Raw genomic sequence first — 22,944 nt, 5'->3', positions numbered from 1 at the left:
ACCTTCTGACGGCTGCTACTTGTCAGATATGGTGACCTCTGAGGTACTGGCTCTGTGAAGACTCCAAATAAGAAAATATGTGTCCAGAGTAATGTGAAGAGATGAAATAACAACCCCAAACAATATTTTGAAGTTTAACTCTTTTATTAAGCAGTTACAGTGGGGTCACACATTCTGACAACATAGCCAATGTGCTGGTCCATATGCTTTCATCCGTGGACGTAAAGTATTAACGTTTACGTTTGCGTAGGCGCTCTTCTTCGCCCTCCATTGTCTAGCACTCACATTTCCTGATGGGTCACAGATTTCGGTGTAACACCTGTAAGCAAAATCAGTCTCTGACAACAGATTGAAAGTTAAATTAAATGAACACTTATGCCTAGTTATAGTATAGTTATATCTCATGTATAACCGCTGCGGAGATGTGAATACCGCCTGGTGTGGAGGAGTCTGACAGTTGTAGGATATTAAAAAATGAATTGACGACTAGGTTCATAAATTAACTATAGATAAAATGCATTTAGTGTACAACAAAACACAACCATGATTCTGGGGATATGTATTCGATAAAGTAATGGGAATGTTGTAAAACCACTGTAATTTTGAAACTGTAATCAATAGAATAATATCAATGTACAGTTATGATTGTATTCAATGTAATGAGATCTACCGAAATGCATTCATGTAATACTTGATAACGCCACAACTGATCGACTGAGAGGCCTTCAAAAGCCAAGCTACAATGAACTCACCAGGAGACCACTCCCAGGTGGCGTGGTCACCACTCCCAAGAGGCGTGGCCAACGACTTTCACACCTTTTCTGATCAGTATAAATACTTGTAGGCAGCCATTGTTCTCGAGTTCGCTGGTTGTAAACAACAGACATGGTCTAGGGATGGTCGTGAGACTGCCCTGTGGCCTGTTGGTTGCGGAGACCAGCGGCTCCTCAGCTGAGATGTCCTTTTTAGCACAACACCCTTTCATTTATTAAATACTTTTGATTTTAACTGTTCACTCCAAGATTCAATACGTAAGACGGCGAGAACAGACTCGCGTTCCCGCGAGAATAGACTCGGGAGTCCTGACTCGCAGGTTCGGGAGAACGGTGTCGTGGAAATTTTCTTGTATTCCACTGGTCCTTTAACTACGATGCACTGGATGAAAAAACCTTGTCTGTAATAAAAGCTGTAGAGTAGAGATGAGCCGGATACTCGGCTGAAACGAGTATCCGGTACGGATAAAGCACTTTTGCCGAGTACGAGTATTATACGAGTAATACGAGTCAATATCTGTGCTCGGATTGAATAAAAGTCCTCATTGGGCAGCTGTCTGTGTCTGCGTTCTGTGATTGGCTGGTAGTCACAGCGCCCCTCCCCTACACACATACTGTCTGTGTTGCATTGTCCCGCTCGGCTCACTCGCACACAGAACACTAAGAAGTTACATTACGTTACTTAAATATAGTAGTATTTATCAACTTCGACATGAAGTTGCATTTATTTCCCTCTGTCGTTGTTGCTTGTTGCTGAGGTGAAATGCATTCTGGGATATTTGGCTCTCACAAGAACAGACGAGCCTGCTCCGAATGCATGCCCGGTAAAATGGGCGGGGAATTGGAACAGTTTCCTGGCTGCGACCGATGATTCACGAGGTCAAAAGTCCACACAAGAACGCATATTGAGAAAGGACCCAAGACAGGCACGGTAGGCAACGGGGAATCATCGTGGTCGGGACGGAAGACTGGGTAATTACCGGAATGTGGGTTGAGACGGGGCAGTCCAAGACAGAGTGCTGGATGGTCTGGAATAAATGAGGAGAATAATCTGGCAGTGTTTGAGTGAGTGACTGGAGTTTAAGTGAGTAGGGGACACAGATGAGTGTGATTGTGCTGACGAGGTGACTTTGAGTAGCAAGTGTACAGGACAAGTAAGGACTGACAGCGATCTGACAAGTTAGGTGTATTGCTCAAGGACACTTCAACACAGCACATGGGGCAGCTCAATATCGTCACCCCTGCAGTTACCCTACACAGTCTCTATTTCATGCACAGCGTCACTCCAACTTTGCAATTTGAAGTATATAGGGATGATATTGTTTGTCATTGTCTTCTACCAATCGGACATTTAGTTTCACATGTTGGTCCTCATAAGCACTGTGTATTAACTGTCACGGTGCGGTTCTCGGTGGACCCCAAAATGCAGAGACAGGAGACGAGATGGTCTTCAAAAGGTTTAATCCTCACAGCAGGATACACAAAAAACACAAGGCGCTGGAAACGGAGGAGACGACGGAGGTTGAGCTGGCTGGGCTGGAGTCGAGCACGGGAGAAAAGAGCCGGGAGCCACGAGTTACAGCGGGTACGAGCGGGGATACTCTGGCACTGGAGTGACGAGCAGAGCCTGTCTTTATGGCACAAGTGATTGAGTGGGATGGGAACCAGGTGTGTCTCGTTCAGCACCAACCTCGCCCTCCGCCGTCTCCTACTGCCAGGAAAATGGAAGAACACAAAAAACAACAAGTATCAAAAATCACACCACGACATTAACCAGATGTATTCACATTCATTACTCAAGTAGAAGTATAAATAGTAGGGTTTAAAAGTATCAACCCAAGCTTTTTGCTTAATGTGTAACCTCACTCACAGAACATGTCAGTCCGCCATATTATCGGAAGGTGCCTTCAGATCATACCACCGGCCGTTGGGATGATTAAAACAGCGATATTCAGAGAGGCATGGCAGCGCTAAAACAATAGGGACGTATTATATGACTTAGAGAATAAAACAAGGACCCATTTACTGCGGGCAACTGAGCCGACACTTGAATTTTAGTGCATGTTAATTCTGACATTTACGGAATTGAGCAAGTAACCGAAAAAAAGTCTTATTTAAATAGTAAATTCCAAATTCTATACAATGATAGAATTGTGTATGTACAGGACTTCTCACTACTCGTGTAATACTACCCAGTGAGCATTTTATGGTTGAAAAGACGTTGAATAGACGTCTATGCCCGACGTTGAATAGACGTTGTAAAATGGTTCAAAAGTGAAAGTTGTTTCAACGTTTATTAGTAGACGTTGAAAAGACGTCAACGTGATTTTAAATACGGTAAAATGTCGTCCTCTACTTTGTGCTAAAGCATTATTTTATAAATTGAAAAAGAAATGACGTCCACATTTGTACGTTTACCACCGATATTAAAAATCTCGTTGAAAATGGGTCTAAACATAGACGTTGAAACAACTTTCACTTTTAAACCATTTTGCAACGTCTTTTCAACAGCAAAATTGCTCGGTGGAAAGTTACACACAGTCACAGTTGTCATGTCAACAGCCCTTGTTAGGATATTCCTTATCCACCCGAGTTGGTTGACTAGAAGAATCCACTACAGGGAATTAGTTAAAAAGTTGTACATGAGCAATTCTCCGCAGATATATCTGGAGACAATGAAATACGCATCGCAAGCAAATCCCTTCCAAAGTCCGCCAGCCTTCTGGCACTGACCTGTTTAAACCCTCTGGTGCCCTTGAACGTTGGTTCAACCCAGTTCATCCTTCTGTAACAAATGCCTTCCCCGAACAATGAGTGTCTGGTACTCTTTCCTGCAGCCTTCGGCCTTGCTCTGAAAATGGGTTCAAACTGGCTCTCCCTTCGGTCGCAGGTGTGTTATCTCAGATAACATTTTATCTTCATTTTTCCTGTGCTCTCTCTTCCACCATTCACATTGTCTGCCTTATAAGGACCGATCCGGTCACGCCATCTGTCCTACAAGGGGACATCTATTCTACAAGCTAAAAAGTAAATACAAGAAGACACACACAGAGAACCCCACATCCCACACCCTTAACAAGGACAACACATTTGATTAATTTGTATTTATTAATATCAATATAACACTAAACACTTTTCCTATACAAAACAGAATAAAAGAAAAACTATGAAATTATAAGTGCAGCAACAACATGAACCAGTTAGTTTAGAATTGTGTGTTTGTAAACCATTTTTCGGAATCATTGGCACTTCATTTTCAGATTCTGTAATAAGATCTGGCTCTGAGTCACTTGAATCGGGATCGTATACCTGAAATCAGCTCCGTCTCCCTCATCGTCACTCAATGATTCAGAATGCGCAGAACACCCATCAGTTGCAGATTCCTCTAGTCAACATGTTAATTCAATTCAAATCATTAACCCAAAATTAAAAATTACAGTCTGTAAACATGCAGCATCTTGTCCCAAAACCATCACATGGGCACAGGTAAAACTCCCTTCAACTTGACAAAACCTAAGGGTGATCAGCAGAGGAGTAGGTGTGTACAGAAAGAACAACTTAAAGATGTACAGTACGTTCAATTCCTATGACAGAAATTATTCAAATATTCAGAGTAGTACACCAGGTGTAAGGCAGGACAACTGCAGGGACAAACTCCATCCACAGGAACCTGTGAGTAGGGAAGAACAAAGACTTTAGGGAAAAGGCAAAGTTTGTAATTTGGGTTTACAATGACAGTAATAAAAAAGTGACTAATAATACATTACATGTCATTTGGCTGACGCTTTTATCCAAAGCTACTTACAATTAGTAACAATAATAATGATAACAGCAGCATGTGTTTTAGAACCCTTATTTATAGATTGTTTACTTATTACATTATAAACAAGGTAACCATTCATCTGCAACTTATGGCATTTCTGGAGTAAAATTTATTTTATATTTATATAAAATATATAATTTGGCTGTTAGCAGCAGTAGGCGACTACACTTGCTGCTCTTGGCTCTATATATATTTGGCTTTCACAAGAACAGACAAGTCTGCTCCGATGCATGCCCGTTAAAATGGGCGCGGCGAGGCACATCTGAACCATGACAGACTGACGGTTTGCCAAACTGGTTTGCCAAACTGGTAATACCTTCTCTCAATAGAGTTCATTGACGTGAAACATGATACTCTACTGTTCCTGTATTTAATTGCATCTGTGACGAAGATTCAGCGGTGCACCAAAAGTGCACAGAAAACAGTGAGGTGGTAATTCAGTGTTTAAATCAAGTGACGGATCACAAGCTGATAATTAGACTCTCCAAAGGAATCTTAGATGCGGTAAGTCAGATGAAACGCTAAAACAAATAACATATGAAGCTAGTTTTTACCAAAAATTAGTATCAGTTAAATGTAATTTCTGTACTTGTTTGACATTGCATTTTACTTCCATTTCTGCTTCACCACATTTCACTGGGAAATTCATTCTTGGTACATCACGCTACATTTTTCCAATTGTGTTATTTAACTGTACTATTGGATACTTTGTCAATTTAATATTTACATTCACTTAAAAATATACGACCATGTTTATAGAATCAAACTTGATGTAACTAAAGTACAAAAGTATCAGCATTAAAATACAACTGAATTAGCCGGAGCCAGAAGCAGATTTTTATGTCGAACAAAGCTTTGTTACAAAAAAACTGTTTTGCCATATTTGCTCATACTATTAGAAAAATTATACTCAACACCCGTGTAAAATCATTAAACAGGATCTTTAACGTTTGCAGTCATCAAGGCCACTCAGAGGTCTTCACCTTCGGAGTGGAAATATGTAGTTGAAAGATGAAATAATGAAATGTAGGCTTTGTGCTAGGCCATCATGTTCTTTTTCTAAAAACATAGGGTTTTCCCGACAAGTCAATAGGAAATCATCTAGGAATCAACTTACATGACACAATATCCTGACATTAGCACAAGAAAGAAAAGAGATTAAAAAGCAGTGGTGAAATAAGTTTAGGACACACACACAAGCCCGTCGCGACAAGGCGAGCAAAACAAGCAATTGCTTGGGGCGTTGAGCTGGCTTGGGGTCCCAAGACAACGACTGGTTAAGAATAAAATGCAACGACAAACTGTGAGTGCCCCTTTGCTAGTCAATGCTAGAGATGAGCGACTACAGCATTATCTGTATCTGTATCTGTTGAACCATATGAATTATCTGTATCCGTATCTGTACTCGGATTGGGCGGGGCCTAACCTGAAAGTGGGCGGGGCTTAACCCGGAAGTAGGAAGGATTTACCCCGTAAGTTGTGGGGTTGTCTTGAAATGGGCTGGGCTTTAACCGTTATGCTCTTTTTTAAGCATGCAATTGACCCTTCGCAGGGAGGTGATTAACAGGTGATATGACCAATCATACATGAACTTGAAAAACAATGTACTGTACTGACGCATTTCTGCGGTTAAAACAGCATTCCTTCTTAATTCTTATGTTCATTTATGTTTAGCACTCATTATTCTGTATCACCGATGATCATGAGAGAGAGGGGGGAAGTGTGTGTGTGGCTTAATTTGTAATATTAATTACCGGCCAAGAGAGAGAGAGAGAGAGAGAGAGTAGGTCAGTGCGTGAAGTAAAAAAAAAAAAAAAAACGGTTAGAGCCGACTGAAAAAAAAAATTCCGACAGGCAGAGACGCAACGCGAGTCACGTCGAACCACGTCTCAATAAACCCCACGTTTACCTAAACTCTACTAGTTAACAACAAACCGAAGTAAAAAAAAATAAACCTGAAGCCGAAGAAATCCTTTCAGCCGAGTATCCGGCTCAACTTTAGTCAATGCAATAAAGTGCAATGACACTAGGGTTGAGCCGGATACTCAAGAGTAGACAAAGGTGAATGTTTGCAAGGGATGGGTTGAATTGCACAGGCAAGTTGCTCAAGCAAAAGTAAACTGCACCCATTTTGTGAACTTTGGTTTTTGAACCTAAAGGATTAGTCGTTTCCAAGTCATCAAAATAAAGTTGGATTTGTAGGGCATTAGGATAAGTATTGTATAATGCATGATGTGCAAACTGTGCCATCACAATAATTGTGCATTTTACCATTAACACTTTTTTTAGATTGCTGAGAGAGTCTCTGCATCTTTTCACTTTTAAAGAGAAACTTTATAGTGTCAATAATGGAGATACAGTGGGGCAAAAAAGTATTTAGTCAGCCACCAATTGTGCAAGTTCTCCCACTTAAATAGATGACAGATGCCTGTCATTTTCATCATAAGTAAACCTCAACTATGAGAGACAAAATGAGGAGAAAAAATCCAGAAGATCTTATTGTCTGATTTTTTAAGAATTTATTTGCAAATTATGGTGGAAAATAAGTATTTGGTCACCTACAAACAAGCAAGATTTCTGGCTCTCACAGACCTGTAACTTCTTCTTTAAGAGGCTCCTCTGTCCTCCACTCGTTACCTGTATTAATGGCACCAGTTTTAACTCGTTATCAGTATAAAAGACAGCTGTCCACAACCTTAAACAGTCACACTCCAAACTCAACTATGGCCAAGACCAAAGAGCTGTCGAAGGACACCAGAAACAAAGTTGTAGACCTGCACCGGGCTGGGAAGACTGAATCTCTAATCAGTAAGCAGTTAGGTGTGAAGAAATCAACAGTGGGAGCAATTATTAGAAAATGGAAGACCTACAAGACCACTGATAATCTCCCTCGATCTGGGGCTCCACGCGAGATCTCACCCCGTGGGGTCAAAATGATCACAAGAACGGTGAGCAAGAATCCCAGAACCACACGGGAGGACCTAGTGAATGACCTGCTGAGAGCTGGGACCAAGGTAACAAAGCCTACCATCAGTAACACACTACGCCACCAGGGACTCAAATCCTGCAGTGCCAGACGTGTCCCCCTGCTTAAACCAGTCCATCTCCAGGCCTGTCTGAAGTTTGCTAGAGAACATTTGGATGATCCAGAGGAGGATTGGGAGAATGTCCTATGGTCAGATGAAACCAAAGTAGAACTTTTTGGTAAAAACGCAACTCGTCGTGTTTGGAGGAAGAAGAATGCGGAGTTGCATCCAAAGAACACCATACCTACTGTGAAGCATGGGGGTGGAAACGTCATGCTTTGGGGCTGTGTTTCTGCAAAGGGACCAGGACGATTGATCCGTGTGAAGGAGAGAATGAATGGGGCCATGTATCGTGATATTTTGAGTGAAAACCTCCTTCCATCAGCAAGGGCACTGAAGATGAAACGTGGCTGGGTCTTTCAGGATGACAATGATCCCAAACACACTGCCTGGGCAATAAAGGAGTGGCTTCGTAAAAAGCATTTCAAGGTCCTGGAGTGGCCTAGCCAGTCTCCAGATCTAAACCCCATAGAAAATCTCTGGAGGGAGTTGAAAGTCCGTGTGCCCAACGACAGCCCCAAAACATCACTGCTCTAGAAGTGATCTGCATGGAGGAATGGGCCAAAATACCAGCAACTGTGTGTGAGAACCTGGTGAAGACTTATAGAAAACGTTTGACCTCTGTCATTGCCAACAAAGGGTATATAACAAAGTATTGATATGGACTTTTGTTTTTGACCAAATACTTATTTTCCACCATAATTTGCAAATAAATTCTTAAAAAATCAGACAATATGATCTTCTGGATTTTTTCTCCTCATTTTGTCTCTCATAGTTGAGGTTTACTTATGATGAAAATGACAGGCTGTCATCTTTTTAAGTGGGGGAACTTGCACAATTGGTGGCTGACTAAATACTTTTTTTCCCCACTGTATAATGGAGATATACTGTCTGCAGCCAGTACTTGAGTCAATTTCCCCTGCTTTCTTGCCGTGTCACCTCTGTACCCTAAGAAAACTTCTGTGGGCTTCACAAGAGAGTTTTTTTCAGAAAATTATTTGGACATTTTGTAGGGAGTATCCACCTCTGAAAATATGTTTTGTGCATTTTCAAAATCCTGCATTAAAGATTTGACAGCGTCAACATTTGATAAAGAGTATCAATTACAGATGCAGTTTTATCCTTTAAATCATCCAATGTTTTGTCCAGTAGCTCTTTGTTGCAAGCAATGCTTTTTTGCACATCAGTTAGGGTGGAATTTGATGCACAGTACATTTTGGCAACAGATGAAGCTGCAGTCTCACGATGGACTGAAACATGACAATCCATTGAAGCTTCCAAATCGGTTTCTGGAGTGTCCATAGCATTAGAGCAAGATGACGTAGAAACTAGAGATGAGCCGGATACTCGGCTGAAACGAGTATCCGGTACGGATAAAGCACTTTTGCAGAGTACGAGTATTATACGAGTAATACGAGTCAATATCTGTGCTCGGATTGAATACAAGTCCTCATTGGGTAGCTGTCTGTGTCTGCGTTCTGTGATTGGCTGGTAGTCACAGCGCCCCTCCCCTACACACATACTGTCTGTGTTGTCACTCACACACAGAACACTGAGAAGTGAAAAGCTCTCTCTCCCTCTCTGTCGTCAGGTTCGCGGGTCTTTCGCGATAAATTTAAAGGATTTCTTCGGCTTCAGATTTATTTATTTTACTTTGGTTGTTGTTAACTAGTAGAGTTTAGGTAAACGTGGGGTTTATTGAGACGTGGTTCGACGTGACTCGCGTTGCGTCTCTGCCTGTCGGAATTTTTTTTTAATTTGGCTCTAACCAGTTTTTTTACTTCACGCACTGACCTCTCATTTCCTCTCTCTGCCGGAGTTTTTTTTTACCGCCTGCTGGCTCTCTTCACACACACACACACACACCACAATAATTAAGAAGGAATGCCGTTTTAACCGCAGAAATGCGTCAGTACAGTACACTGTTTTCAAAGTTCATGTTTTATATTGGTCATATCACCTGTTAATCAAGCTCCCTGCGAAGGGTCATGTACGGTGTGGGTTGTTCTGGCTTCCGACAAAGGGACGTGACAACAGGGTGAAGAGTTCACAATGGGTTTTTATTTTTCCCGTTCGCAGTATAACGTGCCCGCGTTCCGCTCGCTCGCCTCACTGTTCAAATAGGGACGAGAGGACACACACGTCAATTACCAGCAGCTGATTGCACGGCGTTCTCACCTGGCACTGTTCCCTGAGCTACTCCCCCTCTCTCCCACACCTGCAGCCGAGCTGAAACCGCGCCCGCCACCACATACCCCCAACCGCCCGACTTAGGCCGGGGAGCCGTTCGGCCTAGCCTACTCCCCCCCCCCCTCCCTCCAGAGGTTAAACGGCTGCATGGCCAGATACAAAACGGCCCCCAGCCCTTTGTCCGACGCGTCGGTCTGCAGCACAAACGGGAGAGAAAAGTTAGGTGTGTGGAGGAGCGGCTCCCCACAGAGTGTTTTACCTTCTCAAACGCCCGCTGGCACTGCTCCGACCACTGGACCGGATCTGACGAACCGTCTGTAGTAACCTGCCAGCCCCATAAACCGCCTCACCTCCTTTTTCATCTTGGGGCGCGGGCAGGCTGCAAATTGCTGCTGTCTTGTCTACCTGAGGACGCACCTGCCCCCCCCCAAGTGGTACCCCAAATCCCGTACCTTCCTCCGTCCAACTGCACACTTCCCGGGGTTGGCGGTGAGCCCGGCCCGCCTCAGCGACCCCAGCACTGCGTCCACCCGCCGCACATGCTCCGCCCAGGTGGTGCTGTGGATAATAACATCATCCAAGTATGCGGCCGCATATGCGGCGTGCGGGCGCAGCACCCTGTCCATGAGCCGCTGGAACGTGGCCGGGGCACCGAACAAGCCGAAGGGAAGCATGGTGAATTGGTACAAACCATACGGAGTGGAGAAATGCGTTTTCTCTTTGGACTCTGACGACAGGGGAATCTACCAGTAGCCCTTAGTCAAATCCAGGGTCATAAAGAAACGTGCAGTGCCCAGCCGGTCCAGGAGTTCGTCGACCCGGGGCATTGGGTAGGCGTCGAATCGTAACACGTCGTTCACCTTGTGGTAGTCCACGCAGAACCGCACAGTCCCATCCTTCTTGGCCACCAGAACGATGGGGCTGCACCAGGCACTGTTTGACTCTTCTATTATCCCCATCTCCAACATAGCCGCTAATTCCTCCCGAACCACTTTTCTTTTGTGTTCGGGTAGTCTATAGTGTCGTGACCTTACCGTCACCCCCGGAGGAGTCTCGATTCGGTGCACTATCAGGTCAGTGCAGCCTGGCCGGGGGGAGAACACATCAGCAAACCGCTTCTGCAACTGGGCAATGTCTGCTCTCTGGTCCTCAGAGAGACGACCCTCACACGGGAGCGGGGTGGGATTAACCGCTTTTGGCACCTCCGGCCCCAGGTCGTCTCTTTCCGATACTGCGGAAATCAGAGAAACAGACTCCGCCTCCCTCCAGGCTTTCAGGAGGTTGAGGTGGTATATTTGTGTAGCACCGCCCCTGTCAGACCGCACCACCTCATAATCAACATCCCCCACCCGGTGTGTGACCTAGAAGGGCCCTTGCCACTTAGCCAGGAGTTTTGAGTTGGAAGAAGGAAGTAATAGAAGTACCTTTTCTCCCGGTGTGAATTCTCGCAGCCTGGCTCCTCTGTTGTACAGCCGCTGTTGTCGTTCCTGGGCCTGAAGCAAATTCTCCCGTGACATCCTACCCAGTGTGTGGAGCTTTGCTCGCAGGTCCAGGACGTACTGGATCGCGTTTTTTCCGGGGCTCGGACCTTCCTCCCAGCTTTCTTTAATAAGGTCCAGCACCCTCTCTTAGTGACCTGCCAAACAGAAGCTCAAAAGGGGAAAACCCTGTGGAGGCCTGGGGGACCTCCCGGACTGCAAACAGAGGGTCAAGCCATTTGTCCCAATTACGTTCATCGTCGCTAATAAATTTACGAATCATGGACTTCAGCGTCCTATTCATCCGCTCTACCAACCCGTCGGTCTGGGGATGGTAAACGCTAGTGCGGACGGACTTAATGCCCAGTAACCCGTAAAGTTCTCCCAGTGTGCGCGACATGAACGAGGTGCCCTGGTCTGTTAGAATCTCTTTCGGGATTCCAACCCGGGAGATGACCTAAAACAGAGCCTGCGCGACGCTCTTTGCAGAGATATTGCACAATGGCACTGCCTCCGGATACCGGGTTGCGTAATCCAAGAGGACTAACAAAAAGGGGTATCCGCGTGCGCTCCGGTGGAATGTCCCGATGAGGTCCATGCCGATGCGCTCGAACGGGACTTCCACCAACGGTAGTGGCCGCAGCGGGGCACGCGGTATGGCTGGTGGCTGGTGGACTGGGCAGGACGCACACCAGCGGCGCGCGTCCGCCCGGATGCCTGGCCAATAAAATCGGGCCATTTTCCGGTCTATTGTTTTCCCGTATCCCATGTGACCCGCCATCGGATTATAGTGAGCCGCCTGGAAAATCATTTACCGGCGGCTTTTCGGCACCAGCAACTGGGTGTTTTCCTGCCCTCTCCGAGTGTCACGATTCACTCTATACAGTCTGTCCCTAATCAATGAGAAGTGCGGGTACGACTGTGCTGCGTCAGGGCGCATCAGATGACCATTAATTCTTATCACTTGGTCGTAGGCTGAGCGTAGAGTATCGTCACGAGACTGCTCGAGTGGAAAATCTTCCATGGAGCGGAACTCGGGAACCGCCGGCGTCTCCACGGGAGTCTCCGCCGGTTCCCCCGGCGGTGTCGGACGACCTCGCGTCACCGCTGAGCACAGCACACATACCGCATGTCCCTCTCGGACGTGAACGCACCCCCGCCGCCTGCCCCATTAACGTCCCTCCCAATACGTTCCCAGAATTACGGGGTGCGTCAGGTGGGAGCTAACCTTTGCCTGCTGTCCCTCGTCTGCCATCCTCCGCCGGGTTAGGCGCCACTGTACGGTGTGGGTTGTTCTGGCGTCGGACAAAGGGACGTGACAACAGGGTGAAGAGTTCACAATGTGTTTTTATTTTTCCCGTTGGCAGTATAACGTGCCGGCGTTTCGCTCGCTCGTACGCACACACACCTCCTCGCTCGCTCGCCTCACTGTTCAAATAGGGAGGAGAGGACACACACGTCAATTACAGGCAGCTAATTGCACGGCGTTCGCACCTGGCACTGTTCCCTGAGCCACTCCCCCTCTCTCCCACACCTGCAGCTGAGCTGAAACCGCGCCCGCCACCACAGGTCAATTGCATGCTTAAAAAAAGAGCATAACGGGTAAAATCCTTCATACTTCCGGGTTAAGCCCGCCCAATCAGAGTACAGATACGGATACAGATAATTCTTATGGTTCAACAGATACTGATACAGATACAGATAATGCTGTACTCGCTCATCCCTAGGTTTTTGTATGGGTTGTATGGGTTTGTGGGAACGGAACAGTAGATATGTGTGGCAATACGAGCTTCCTATGACACTCCAGAAAGAATAATAATCTCCAGCAACGCCACTTGGATAGGCCCAAGACCATTCTTATTAAGGCACGCAGAGCCGTTCACCAAATCAGGGGTCAGAGACCATAAGATAATTATAAAAATATAGTTTTATTTGTTTAATACTCTTTAAAATGGCAATATGTTCTGCGATAAGGAGTTTGAGGACTATAAAGAAAACAATAAACAAACAATTCAAATCAATAAACCAGCATGCATAATAAAGAAAATGCAAACAAAAAAACAGGAAAAAAACCCACATGTAATATGTCCAACAGTTCACCCAATAGAGAGCTACATTTGTATCAGTTCTTCAGAAAGGTTTTTGGCCGGTATCAAGAACAGTCCCAGTGAGGGGGGGGGGGGAGTGCGCGCCGGGGAAGATTGGCCCATTAATTGGTCGTGGCACCAGGATAGCCCCACAACAGTATGTCCCAGGCTGCAGCCCGGTCCAGCTATGCTGTGAAACACAGCATTAGAACAAGACAATAATTAATGTACAGCAAACAGGCAGACATAGCGAACTACAGGTCAAGCTGCCCACAGACCCCGGCGGTGGCACCCACCTTGCGCGCACACACTCACAGACAGCGGCCCACACTATAACAATTAAGACAATTTAGATTTTTATAATAACGCCCAAATGTGTCGGAAACGGGAGGCGTGCATCGTACCGAGACACCGAACACCAGCAGTCCAGGCATACATCCACCCACGCGGGGACATCCATGACCCAGACAGGGTCGCTATATGGAAGGATGCACATTAGTGCCGCATACACAGGAGACTAAAAAGGCACAAAAGATGGAAAAATTTACCTTACCACACCACAGCAGAATGTTGACCTAGGGCAGCGGCCAAAACATAAAGCGTGCCTCCCGGACACGTCTTCACAGACACCCAGCAGGAGAAGACCACAGGACGAGTCCACACACCAGAGGCTTAAGTAATATCCCTGCCTCTCCCAATCAATTACAATTAGCCCCAGGTGTGCTGGTCCACACCCCTGTGTGCAGGAAAGAGGGAGGGGAAAACCCTCATCCGGTCACATATGCATATCTATTTTTTTCCTACTATGAAAGTCAATGGGGTCCAAAACAAAGTAACCTATACTTGCAATTGTAAACTGGTCCATGGCACTTACAGTAGTTCTCAGCTTTGTTTGGGTTTTGGGGAAAGGAACAGTAGATATGCATATCTACAGGGACCGCAAGGATAGTGTACTGTTTGGTGGTTGTGTTCGACCGATTGGGGTGGGCCGGTCTGAGCAAAAATGCCAGGGCTGGACTGGGACCAGCCCTGTACAGCAATGATATAAAATGAGAAATTTTAGAAAACCAAGACTTTTATAGAGAACACATGCATGGCATTTATGAGAGATTTCACAATTCATTTAGGATTGGAAAGATTTTTAATGCTGTTTTTACCCTCCCCCACCGTTGGCCCAACGGCCCAACTAACGTTAGCTATGCAAATTTTCATTTTCCCGCCTTTAGCACTTTTTAAAAAACATAACACTAACCCGCATAACAGTATATACATGACTATATACAGCAGTCTACCAGTCTATTTTCCAGTGACCGCTTAATGACATGAGGACGGAGGACTTACACACACGTTGTTCCCATTGATTAGGTATACTGCATTGTCTCCCCTAGGTTTACAACTTCATGGGGGAGGGGGGGGAGAAAGAGTCTGACTTCTTCCGGGGCGGGGGCCGTACCCCTGTTTTGATGATGGGGAAACACTGAATTGGTAGCAGCCAGTTATCAAAACACTGGCCTAATAACCTGTTTTTTCAGGCTTCATGAGCAAATACAGAATCCCTTTGTTCATTTCTAAAGCCTTGTATCAGGACATACATCACTTTATTTAATTTAAATTAATTAATTAATTTTTTTGTGTGTGTGTGTTTTTGAATAGCCGTAATTAAATAGGAGTAACAAAAGCCATTTTTAAAATGTAAGGAGTAGGAAGTACAGAAATTTGTGTGAAAGGCGTAGAAGTAAAAAGTAATCTGTAATGATAAAATATTCATGTTAGTACTAATGTACTAGCATTTTTAAATTCATTATTCGTGATTGTTGTTATTTTTTTTTTAATCTATTGACAGCCCGTTTTTTTTGTATAACTTTCTTTGTACACTGTTTCAGAGTAAGTTTGCTAAAAGGTGAAGACTTGCCACCATGAAGACCACATCTTGTACAAGACGGGATTTCGGCATCATCTTCCTCTTTGTGATGGTCTATGCCTTGATCTTTGTGCTACATCAAATGGAAATTCTGCAAGTAAGAACTTTTTTTGAAGGGAGGACCTTGTTTCAATTATTTAATATTGGTCAGGTTTTGTGACAGTTTTAAAATGTGTTTAAATAAAAAAAGGAATTTGATTTAAATTGTGTTTTCCCTCAATCCTGCACCTTGACTTGCTGACAGCAGCAGCTTCTGCAGTGATGAAACTAGCACTATTCTATAACTGAGAAGCATAGCCACAGGAGGACTCCAGTGCACAACTCTTTAGACTGAAGTAGAAGTCCCAGGTTCTATTCATGAATTTAGTCAATGGCAGGCAAGGTCCGGTACAAAAAATAGTTCAAGGCAGAAGTTTAAGAGGGTCAGGCAGAGCCAAAATCCAGATAATGTAGTAAACTTTATCATTAAACCACTTACTAGGCTTGGGAGGGCATAAAGGTGCTGGCACCCATGACAATCAGTACAAGACAAACAACAGAGAGCACTTCACTTATGTACACAAGGGGAGGGTGCGTCAACAAGACACAAGTGGGGAGCTGCAATCAGCACACTTGGAAGGCATGAGGGTGGGTAGTCAAGAAAGTGACATGGTGAGTGTGAAAGTTAAACTGGAATCATTGTAAAAACTGAGGTGGATACTAAACAGTACTTTATTTATTATCTTTCTGAATATCCCAGAAAACATATACAATCTAGGCTTGTGCAAAAGAGAAAGCAAAACCTGTCCAAAAATCGTCCCATGGGTCAATTATTAGGAAATAGTTATTGGAATGTTTGCGTTTTTAATTTATATGGCAGATTTTTCAGTGCAAGTGTATTTTGACATCTTCTCTCTTTCGACCCCCTGTCAGTTTCAGCCTGAAGTCAACTCCACCATCATCATGCCACGAGTCTCTCCTCATCATATTGTTAATCACAGATTCTGCACCTTCCAGCCACGGTCCCCCCAGGACGCCTTGGAGGAACGCCTCATACTAGACTCCATTGCTCGGCCTGAAAATCCACTTTTACCATCTCCTAATTCCTTGGAGCAGACAACTGATCCAGCCCACAGCACCTTCACCATCTTCCCAGGGAGGAAAGGGGGGCAGTGGCATGTAGGGGACCAGCTGGAGGTTATGATACAAACCTTTGACTTCCAAGGTCATCCCAAGAAGTCTGGGGGGGACTTCCTGACCGCCAGTCTGCACAACCGGAAGCTTGAAGCAGGTGTGGCTGGGCAAGTTGTGGATCATCTGAATGGGAGCTACTCTGCTGTATTCTCTTTGCTCTGGGAAGGAGACGCACGTGTTGAGGTGATGCTTAAACCATGATGTTGAATGAATTGATACATAAAGTCTTTTTATTATCATAATACATTGTTCACAAAGCCCTGTCCCTTCTAATTCATATTCTTCCCAAGCAAACCTTTCAAGTTTGACAGACCTATATTAGACCATTTGAAGTTGAGCTTTGATTTGAAAATCACCAATCTATGGAAGTAAATCTGTGCCATTGGGGATTGAAATAAAAAGGTGATTGAATTTCTAGCACTGAATATTTATGCATTGGAATGATGTACCTGAATGTTTAAATTAAAACACCGCAAAAAAATTCAACCTAAAAAAAAAAACTGTTGAAATATTCAGCCGCAACAGAAATGGAGGTTACAATTTTCAACCCCAAAAATGTAAACCTTGACACACCAACATCCGGGACACTAAGGAAGCGGAATCAATTCTAGATTCAAGATCAGGAGCGTGCGTCAAGCTAAAGTGGTGCTCACTTAGTGCTCACCTATACAATCGTAATTGCTGCAATGGATATGGGATGCATTTTTGAACATTTTCAGCACAATATGTTCGCAAATGTGTGACAACTCAAGTGACGGAGGCAGACAACACCTGCCTGTCGGGGGAAAACAAACACACACACGTAGCCAAACCAGTAGTTCAAAAACCAGTAGGCACGTAACATCGTCACTGAAAAATGGGTTCTTGTTTCAGACTTTATGAGCAAATACAGAATCCCTTTGAGATGAATTCTAAAGCCTCACATTAAGACGTACATCCCTTTATGTAAGACTCTGCGCTACTTGCAGGTCGCTGTGTTGCGCCAGATCCTCAATAAAGTTTACCCATGGTCATGAAGATCTTCATTTAACGTTACGTAGACTTTGAATGCCGCTTCATACCCAACTAAGATCGGCTTGTGCCGCTCAGAAAAAGGATCCTTCCAGCAACCACTTCCGCACTCGCGCTACTGCGGTTATTCCTGCATGTCCTGTCGGGTTTATGCGTCTCCACGCTCCGTTAAAGCCGCTGCCCCCCCCCCCCCCCCCACTACGATACAGCGGCTCATGTGCCTCTTCAAGCGCGCTCCTGGATTCAAAACTCCGCCAATCTCTCCTAACAGCTTGTCAAAGGATCTCAGCATCATTAAATTAATTCTAAACTAGAAGAAGAGTCGCATTCTGAGTGGCTGTACGCTCTCGTTTAACTTCCGCTTAGTTCATGTCCAATACAGTCTGTTAATGTACAAATGTCAGCTGTCTATTACGGAATCTTACAGACACAAACCACACTGATGGCATAAAGAAGAGTTAAAGCCCTGTTATTATTGGACATGGCTACAATCCAAAGCCGAAGGTGTTTTTGGTGCTCGCTCCTTTAGCTTGACGCACGCTCCTGATCTTGAATATAGAATCGATTGCTCTTCCTTAGTATCCCGGATGTTGGTGTGTCAAGGTTGAAACTTTTTGGGTTTAATATTGTAACCTCCATTTCTGTTGCGGCTGAATATTTCAACAGTTTTTTTTTTTAAGTTGAATTTTTTTGCGGTGTTTTAATGTTGAAAAACATTCAGGTACATAATTTCAATGCAGAAAGTGAGTGAGGGGTTTAAATTCTGAATGAGGTGAGTGGGGTAGACAGATGAGTGTGATTGGGCTGACCAGTGTTGGGAAAGTTCACTTTCTACATGAACTAGTTCAAAGTTCAGTTCACAAATTTTTCATAGTTCAAACTACTTGAACTAAGTTCACAGTTCCAACTAGTTCAGTTCTTTTTTTCCATATGTTGCTGCAAGCTATTATTTTTCAAAAGTATTGCCAAAGCCCATATAGAACCACAGACAGCAATTATTTTATCAGTTTTAACACTGAAGCTATGCATCAGATTTCATCTTCATATCCAAATTTTGAATCCTTATCCAACCAGTTTACATTAGCATTGGGGGGATTGTTGCTTTAATGTTGCTGTCCATTCACTCCACACTAGCAGCAGCTGCAGCGTTCCCTCCTACAGTACATTCTCAAACACATGCTGTGTCACGGTTTGGGTCTGCTCTATGTCTTATTTTGTAGTTTTCATGTCTCTTGTGTTCCTGGGTGACTTCACTTCCTGCCTTGTCCTGTCGTCCCTTGTGATTGTCTGCCGTGCCTGATCGTTTCCACCTGTGTCCAATCACCTGCACCTCCCTTGTGTATTTAAGCCCTGTGAGTCTCTTGTCTTGTGTGGCGTCATTACATGTCGACCCGTCCATGTGTAAGTCAAGTCTGTGTTTTCAAGTCCAGGTCCTTGTTTGTGTTTCTTGGTTTTTGTTTTTGCCTCCTTCCTGTTTTTTTGGTTGGAGTGATTTTGAGTTAGAGTTCTTTGACTATTAAAAGTCCTTTTATTTTGTTCATTAACCCTGCGTCTGAGTCCTCCCTGCCTCGACCTCGCACCCCTCGTTGTGACATGCTGCTTGAATGGTCTTTTTAAAATAAGGAATAAAAACACGACAGTTATCATTAAGGTGCAAATGTTTGCAAAGAAAGGTCAGATTCCTCCCATCCTCACCGACCTTGTCAGTAACTTCATAAAACTCATTTAAATTTTTATACGCCGCCTCTTGCAACACGCAGCTGTCGCCTCCATGCATTTCTTTTTTTTTTATGACGCATGTGCGGTGCGACGCTGGTGGCTGGTGTTGCCAGATTGGGTGTTTTTTCCACTACTTATTAAGGTGCGTTTACGGAGTGTTTTCTATAGATATCTGGCACCCTATTGAACGATGTTAACCTGAAAGAACGTACCGTTCACAGACACCAGAATGAACGAGTTCACAGTGACGTTCATCGGGCATTAAAACAGTACGTTCAGTTCACGTTCGCCCAAAATATGAACAAGTTCATGAACTATCGTTCAATGAACGCGTTCAGGCACAACACTGGGCCTGACAAGGTGAATGTGAATAGCAGCTGGACAGAATATACTGATTAGGTGGAAATTACAGGGTAGGACTGATAGCGCTGAGACATTGAGGAGCTTCAATGCTTTAACATGGTGAAAAATAATTCTTGTTCTCTTTCCAATCAGGTGACTTTGGTTCATCCTGGCGAAGCTGTCACTGTGCTAAACAGGATAAACAGACAACATCCCGACAGGGTTTACTACAAGAGCCTCTACCGCTCAGGCTCACTCTCTGAAACCACCCCCTGTAACGTCTGCCTGCGGTCAACCCAACAGCCGGTGTGTAACCACACTGACCTCCGATCAGGCGAGCCCTGGTTCTGTTACAAGCCAAAGAACCTGAGCTGTGATACCAGGATCAACCACTTCAAGGCAGGATACGATAATTACCTTTCAGCTGAGGAGAATAAGCTCTTTCAGAGGTGAGTGAACAGAGAATCATGAGAGGCTTAGAGGTTTGTGACCTCAGGGAGTTAACATTGACATTAAAAATAATACAAACACTACTTCACTCTCCATTTCCACATTTGGAGGTTTTACTCTCTGTGCAAAAAGAATCATGCAATTGGTTGCTTTTATTCACCTGTATGTTTTGTGAGCTTGCACCTATGTATCTTTGCACAGCAAATCACTCATTCTGATGCATCAAAGTGCATAATACCTTTTGTACTACTGATCCGTGTCAACTCAGCCAACGATTAAATTTTAGTGCATGTGTATGCAGATAGTTACGGTATTGAGCAAGTAACCGGAATAAAAGCTGTTTAATCAAATATTCGGGACAATGACTGAAGTGAGTTCGGGACCTTGTACAATAAATGCAATATTTTTACTGTACATTTCTAGGGATTTCTCAAGTAAAAGCCCCATATCAAGTCATTTTTGCAAGTTCAAAAAGATAATTTCTCCATATTTGAACTGAAATAAAAACAAATTTCTATAGTTCCAGACAGTGTTAAGGACCTCTTCCCTACCATAATAAATATGAAGGATTTTTACTGTAAAGATTTGGAGATTTCTTCAAAGTAAAAGCCCTGTTTTTGAGTATCCAAAACACAATTTCTGATATGGAGTATATACAAATCTTTTTAAAAGCAGCATAACTGATACAATGTTGATTTTTATTTTTTCCTAGATTTAACTTTAAATTATGTCAAATGCTTTACTTTTATTTGAGTTGTTGTACGAAGTTGTTAGACATGTTTTTATTTTGCCTTTTTCAGTGGCGTTAACATGAAAGTCTCCATTCAGGCTGCAGGACCTTCCAACGTCACTGTGTTGCCAGAGGATGGTATTATTTATTTATTTATTTTTAGTTAGCAATATATAGAATCTCTTGGGTATAACCTTTTATACCTTAGTTTTGTTTTTTAATGGGATAATCCAAGCGTTATTATCTTCCTCTCAGGTCAGCTGAAGGTGAAGAGCAGCTCAGTGACATCTCTACCATCTGGTTATTACTACCAGGGTGTGTGGCGAGCTCTAGGAGGCATCACAGTATCTCAATTCAACACGTCTGCCATCACGCAGTGTCTGAAAGGCAAAGCAGTTCACATGTATGGAGACTCCACAGTGAGGCAGTGGTTTGACTTTCTCAATGCAGTTCTACCAGGTAGCTGATCCAAAGCATTTCTAGGTATTGTTTGATTTTGTTTTGACTGCAGTTTAATATTTTACCCATGTCATACTTTCAGGTCTCAAGGAATTTGACTTGCACAACCCCAGACACATTGCACCTTTAAAGTCTTTGGACAATGAAAACAACATCTTGGTGAGTTACCGCTGCCACGCTCCTCCTCTTCTTTCGCTCCCTATCCCAATCAGAGAGCTTCGTTACACTGCTAATGAGCTAGATGACTTGGACGCAGGCCCCAACGACGTCGTAGTCCTAGGCATCTGGGCTCACTTTACCACTTCCCCAATGGATATCTATATCAGGAGGCTACAGAGCATCCGTAGGGCGGTGGTGCAGCTGCTGGACACAAATCCCGGCACGCTGGTCATCGTCCGGACTGGAAACTCAAGAAGTTTGAACGATAAAGTGCCCCCACTGAACAGCGACTGGTATTCGCTGCAGTGTGATAAGGTGCTCAAAGCCATGTTCAAAGGACTGAAAGTTCATCTGATCGATGCCTGGGAAATGACCCTGGCCCACCACCTGCCGCTAAACCTCCACCCACCACCTCCCATTATTCAGAATATGGTAAACTCTATGTTGTCCTATGTATGTCCTCAAAAGCACGGTTAGATGTTTGTGTTTTTGGGGGGTGCCTACTGTGTATTTGAACACATGGTAAGGTCATCTTTGTTTACAGCAAGTGCTTCATTTTATTCATCAATTAATGCTCAGAACACATCAATGCTCAAATTAAATCACAAATTGCCCTAAAAAGCCTTAACAATCTCCACACATGCAACATTGATTGTCCCGAGACCCTCGCTTCGGAATAAGAAATTTTACCCAAATTTGAATATTTTGTGGAGAGGAAGAAAACTTAGGTGGAAGAAACCCTTTTCCAAGATGGGCAGAACTCAATAGATTTCATTCATGCAGAATGAATTACATAACCGAGTTGCAACACATTAAATTCAAAAGACGGAAATAATTTATACAACTAGAAAATGTATTTCAACCGAAAATCAGTTTTTCCATGATTTGCTTGCTAAAATTGAACATTCCATTTCTAAATATTTAACATTAAGCGCAGTTTAGATTAGCGCTTATGGATGTAAGGAACACTTTTGGCATGACATAAAAAGATTTCCTACCTGCAAAGGTAAGGATCCACCATCTGACTCTTGTAATGGTCAAATATGTTATAACAGTGTTATGCTAAAAGAGTGATTATTGTCTGAATTGAAGAAATGTGCGAAAAGCAGGGTGATTCAAAAGTTTCCATTTTCAGCTGTGTATGAAGAAAAGAGGGCAGTCAAACATACTTTAACACAAATGCTCGGACAAAGGAACACCATCTTAACCGTGGTTCTTATCTCAACTTGGTTTGCAATTTTTCATACCTGCCACTAAGGATGGCCTTCATGTGTTTGTATAAAAGCTCTGTGTTTTTAACTGCTCGGAGAGGCCATCTCCACAGAGCACTGTAATACGTGCTTGTGTATTTGACCTCCTGCTTACAAGTAATAAATGGACTTTTACAACTTTGATCATTCATCAAGACCCTGTTTTTCTTATTAGACAAACATTGAAACAAATCATTCTCTTCTCCCGAACAAGTTGTGTCTCCGAAGGGTTTACTTTTTCAGGTGCTACAGGTACTATCATCAAGTTAAACAGCAGAAGTCAATTTAGAAAG

General features: G+C 43.8%; 1 protein-coding gene across 3 annotated transcripts; it reads left to right on the top strand.

Annotated features, from left to right (window-relative positions):
• Window positions 1-1,511: 1,511 nt before the first annotated feature.
• Window positions 1,512-22,767, top strand: LOC119211033 (NXPE family member 3-like). 3 transcript variants are annotated; one of them, XM_062559836.1, is made up of 7 exons: window positions 1,512-1,745; window positions 15,321-15,455; window positions 16,271-16,714; window positions 19,757-20,052; window positions 20,854-20,921; window positions 21,039-21,242; window positions 21,325-22,767. In XM_062559836.1, the coding sequence occupies exons 2-7, from the start codon at window positions 15,354-15,356 to the stop codon at window positions 21,876-21,878; spliced, it is 1,668 nt and encodes a 555-aa protein (XP_062415820.1). In that variant the 5' UTR covers window positions 1,512-1,745; window positions 15,321-15,353; the 3' UTR covers window positions 21,879-22,767. The 3 variants fall into 3 exon arrangements, with proteins under 3 accessions (XP_062415820.1, XP_062415818.1, XP_062415819.1); XM_062559834.1 differs by having other exon boundaries at window positions 1,513-1,704; XM_062559835.1 differs by lacking the exon at window positions 1,512-1,745 and adding an exon at window positions 4,980-5,100.
• The last annotated feature ends 177 nt before the right edge of the window (window positions 22,768-22,944 follow it).

Source organism: Pungitius pungitius, chromosome 20 (genome assembly GCF_949316345.1).
Source record: "Pungitius pungitius chromosome 20, fPunPun2.1, whole genome shotgun sequence".
In the NCBI taxonomy this organism is placed as follows: domain Eukaryota; kingdom Metazoa; phylum Chordata; class Actinopteri; order Perciformes; family Gasterosteidae; genus Pungitius; species Pungitius pungitius.
The sequence above is the reverse complement of the archived record's forward strand: the minus strand, read 5'-3'. Positions and strand labels throughout refer to the sequence as shown.

What these genes read in the sequence shown, in the direction of transcription:
- LOC119211033 (XM_062559836.1), top strand. Translation starts at nt 15,354, where the DNA reads ATGAAGACCACATCTTGTACAAGACGGGATTTCGGCATCATCTTCCTC. An exon ending in ATCAAATGGAAATTCTGCAA is followed by an intron (nt 15,456 to 16,270) that starts GTAAGAACTTTT and finishes ACCCCCTGTCAG; the next exon opens with TTTCAGCCTGAAGTCAACTC. An exon ending in AAGGAGACGCACGTGTTGAG is followed by an intron (nt 16,715 to 19,756) that starts GTGATGCTTAAA and finishes CTTTCCAATCAG; the next exon opens with GTGACTTTGGTTCATCCTGG.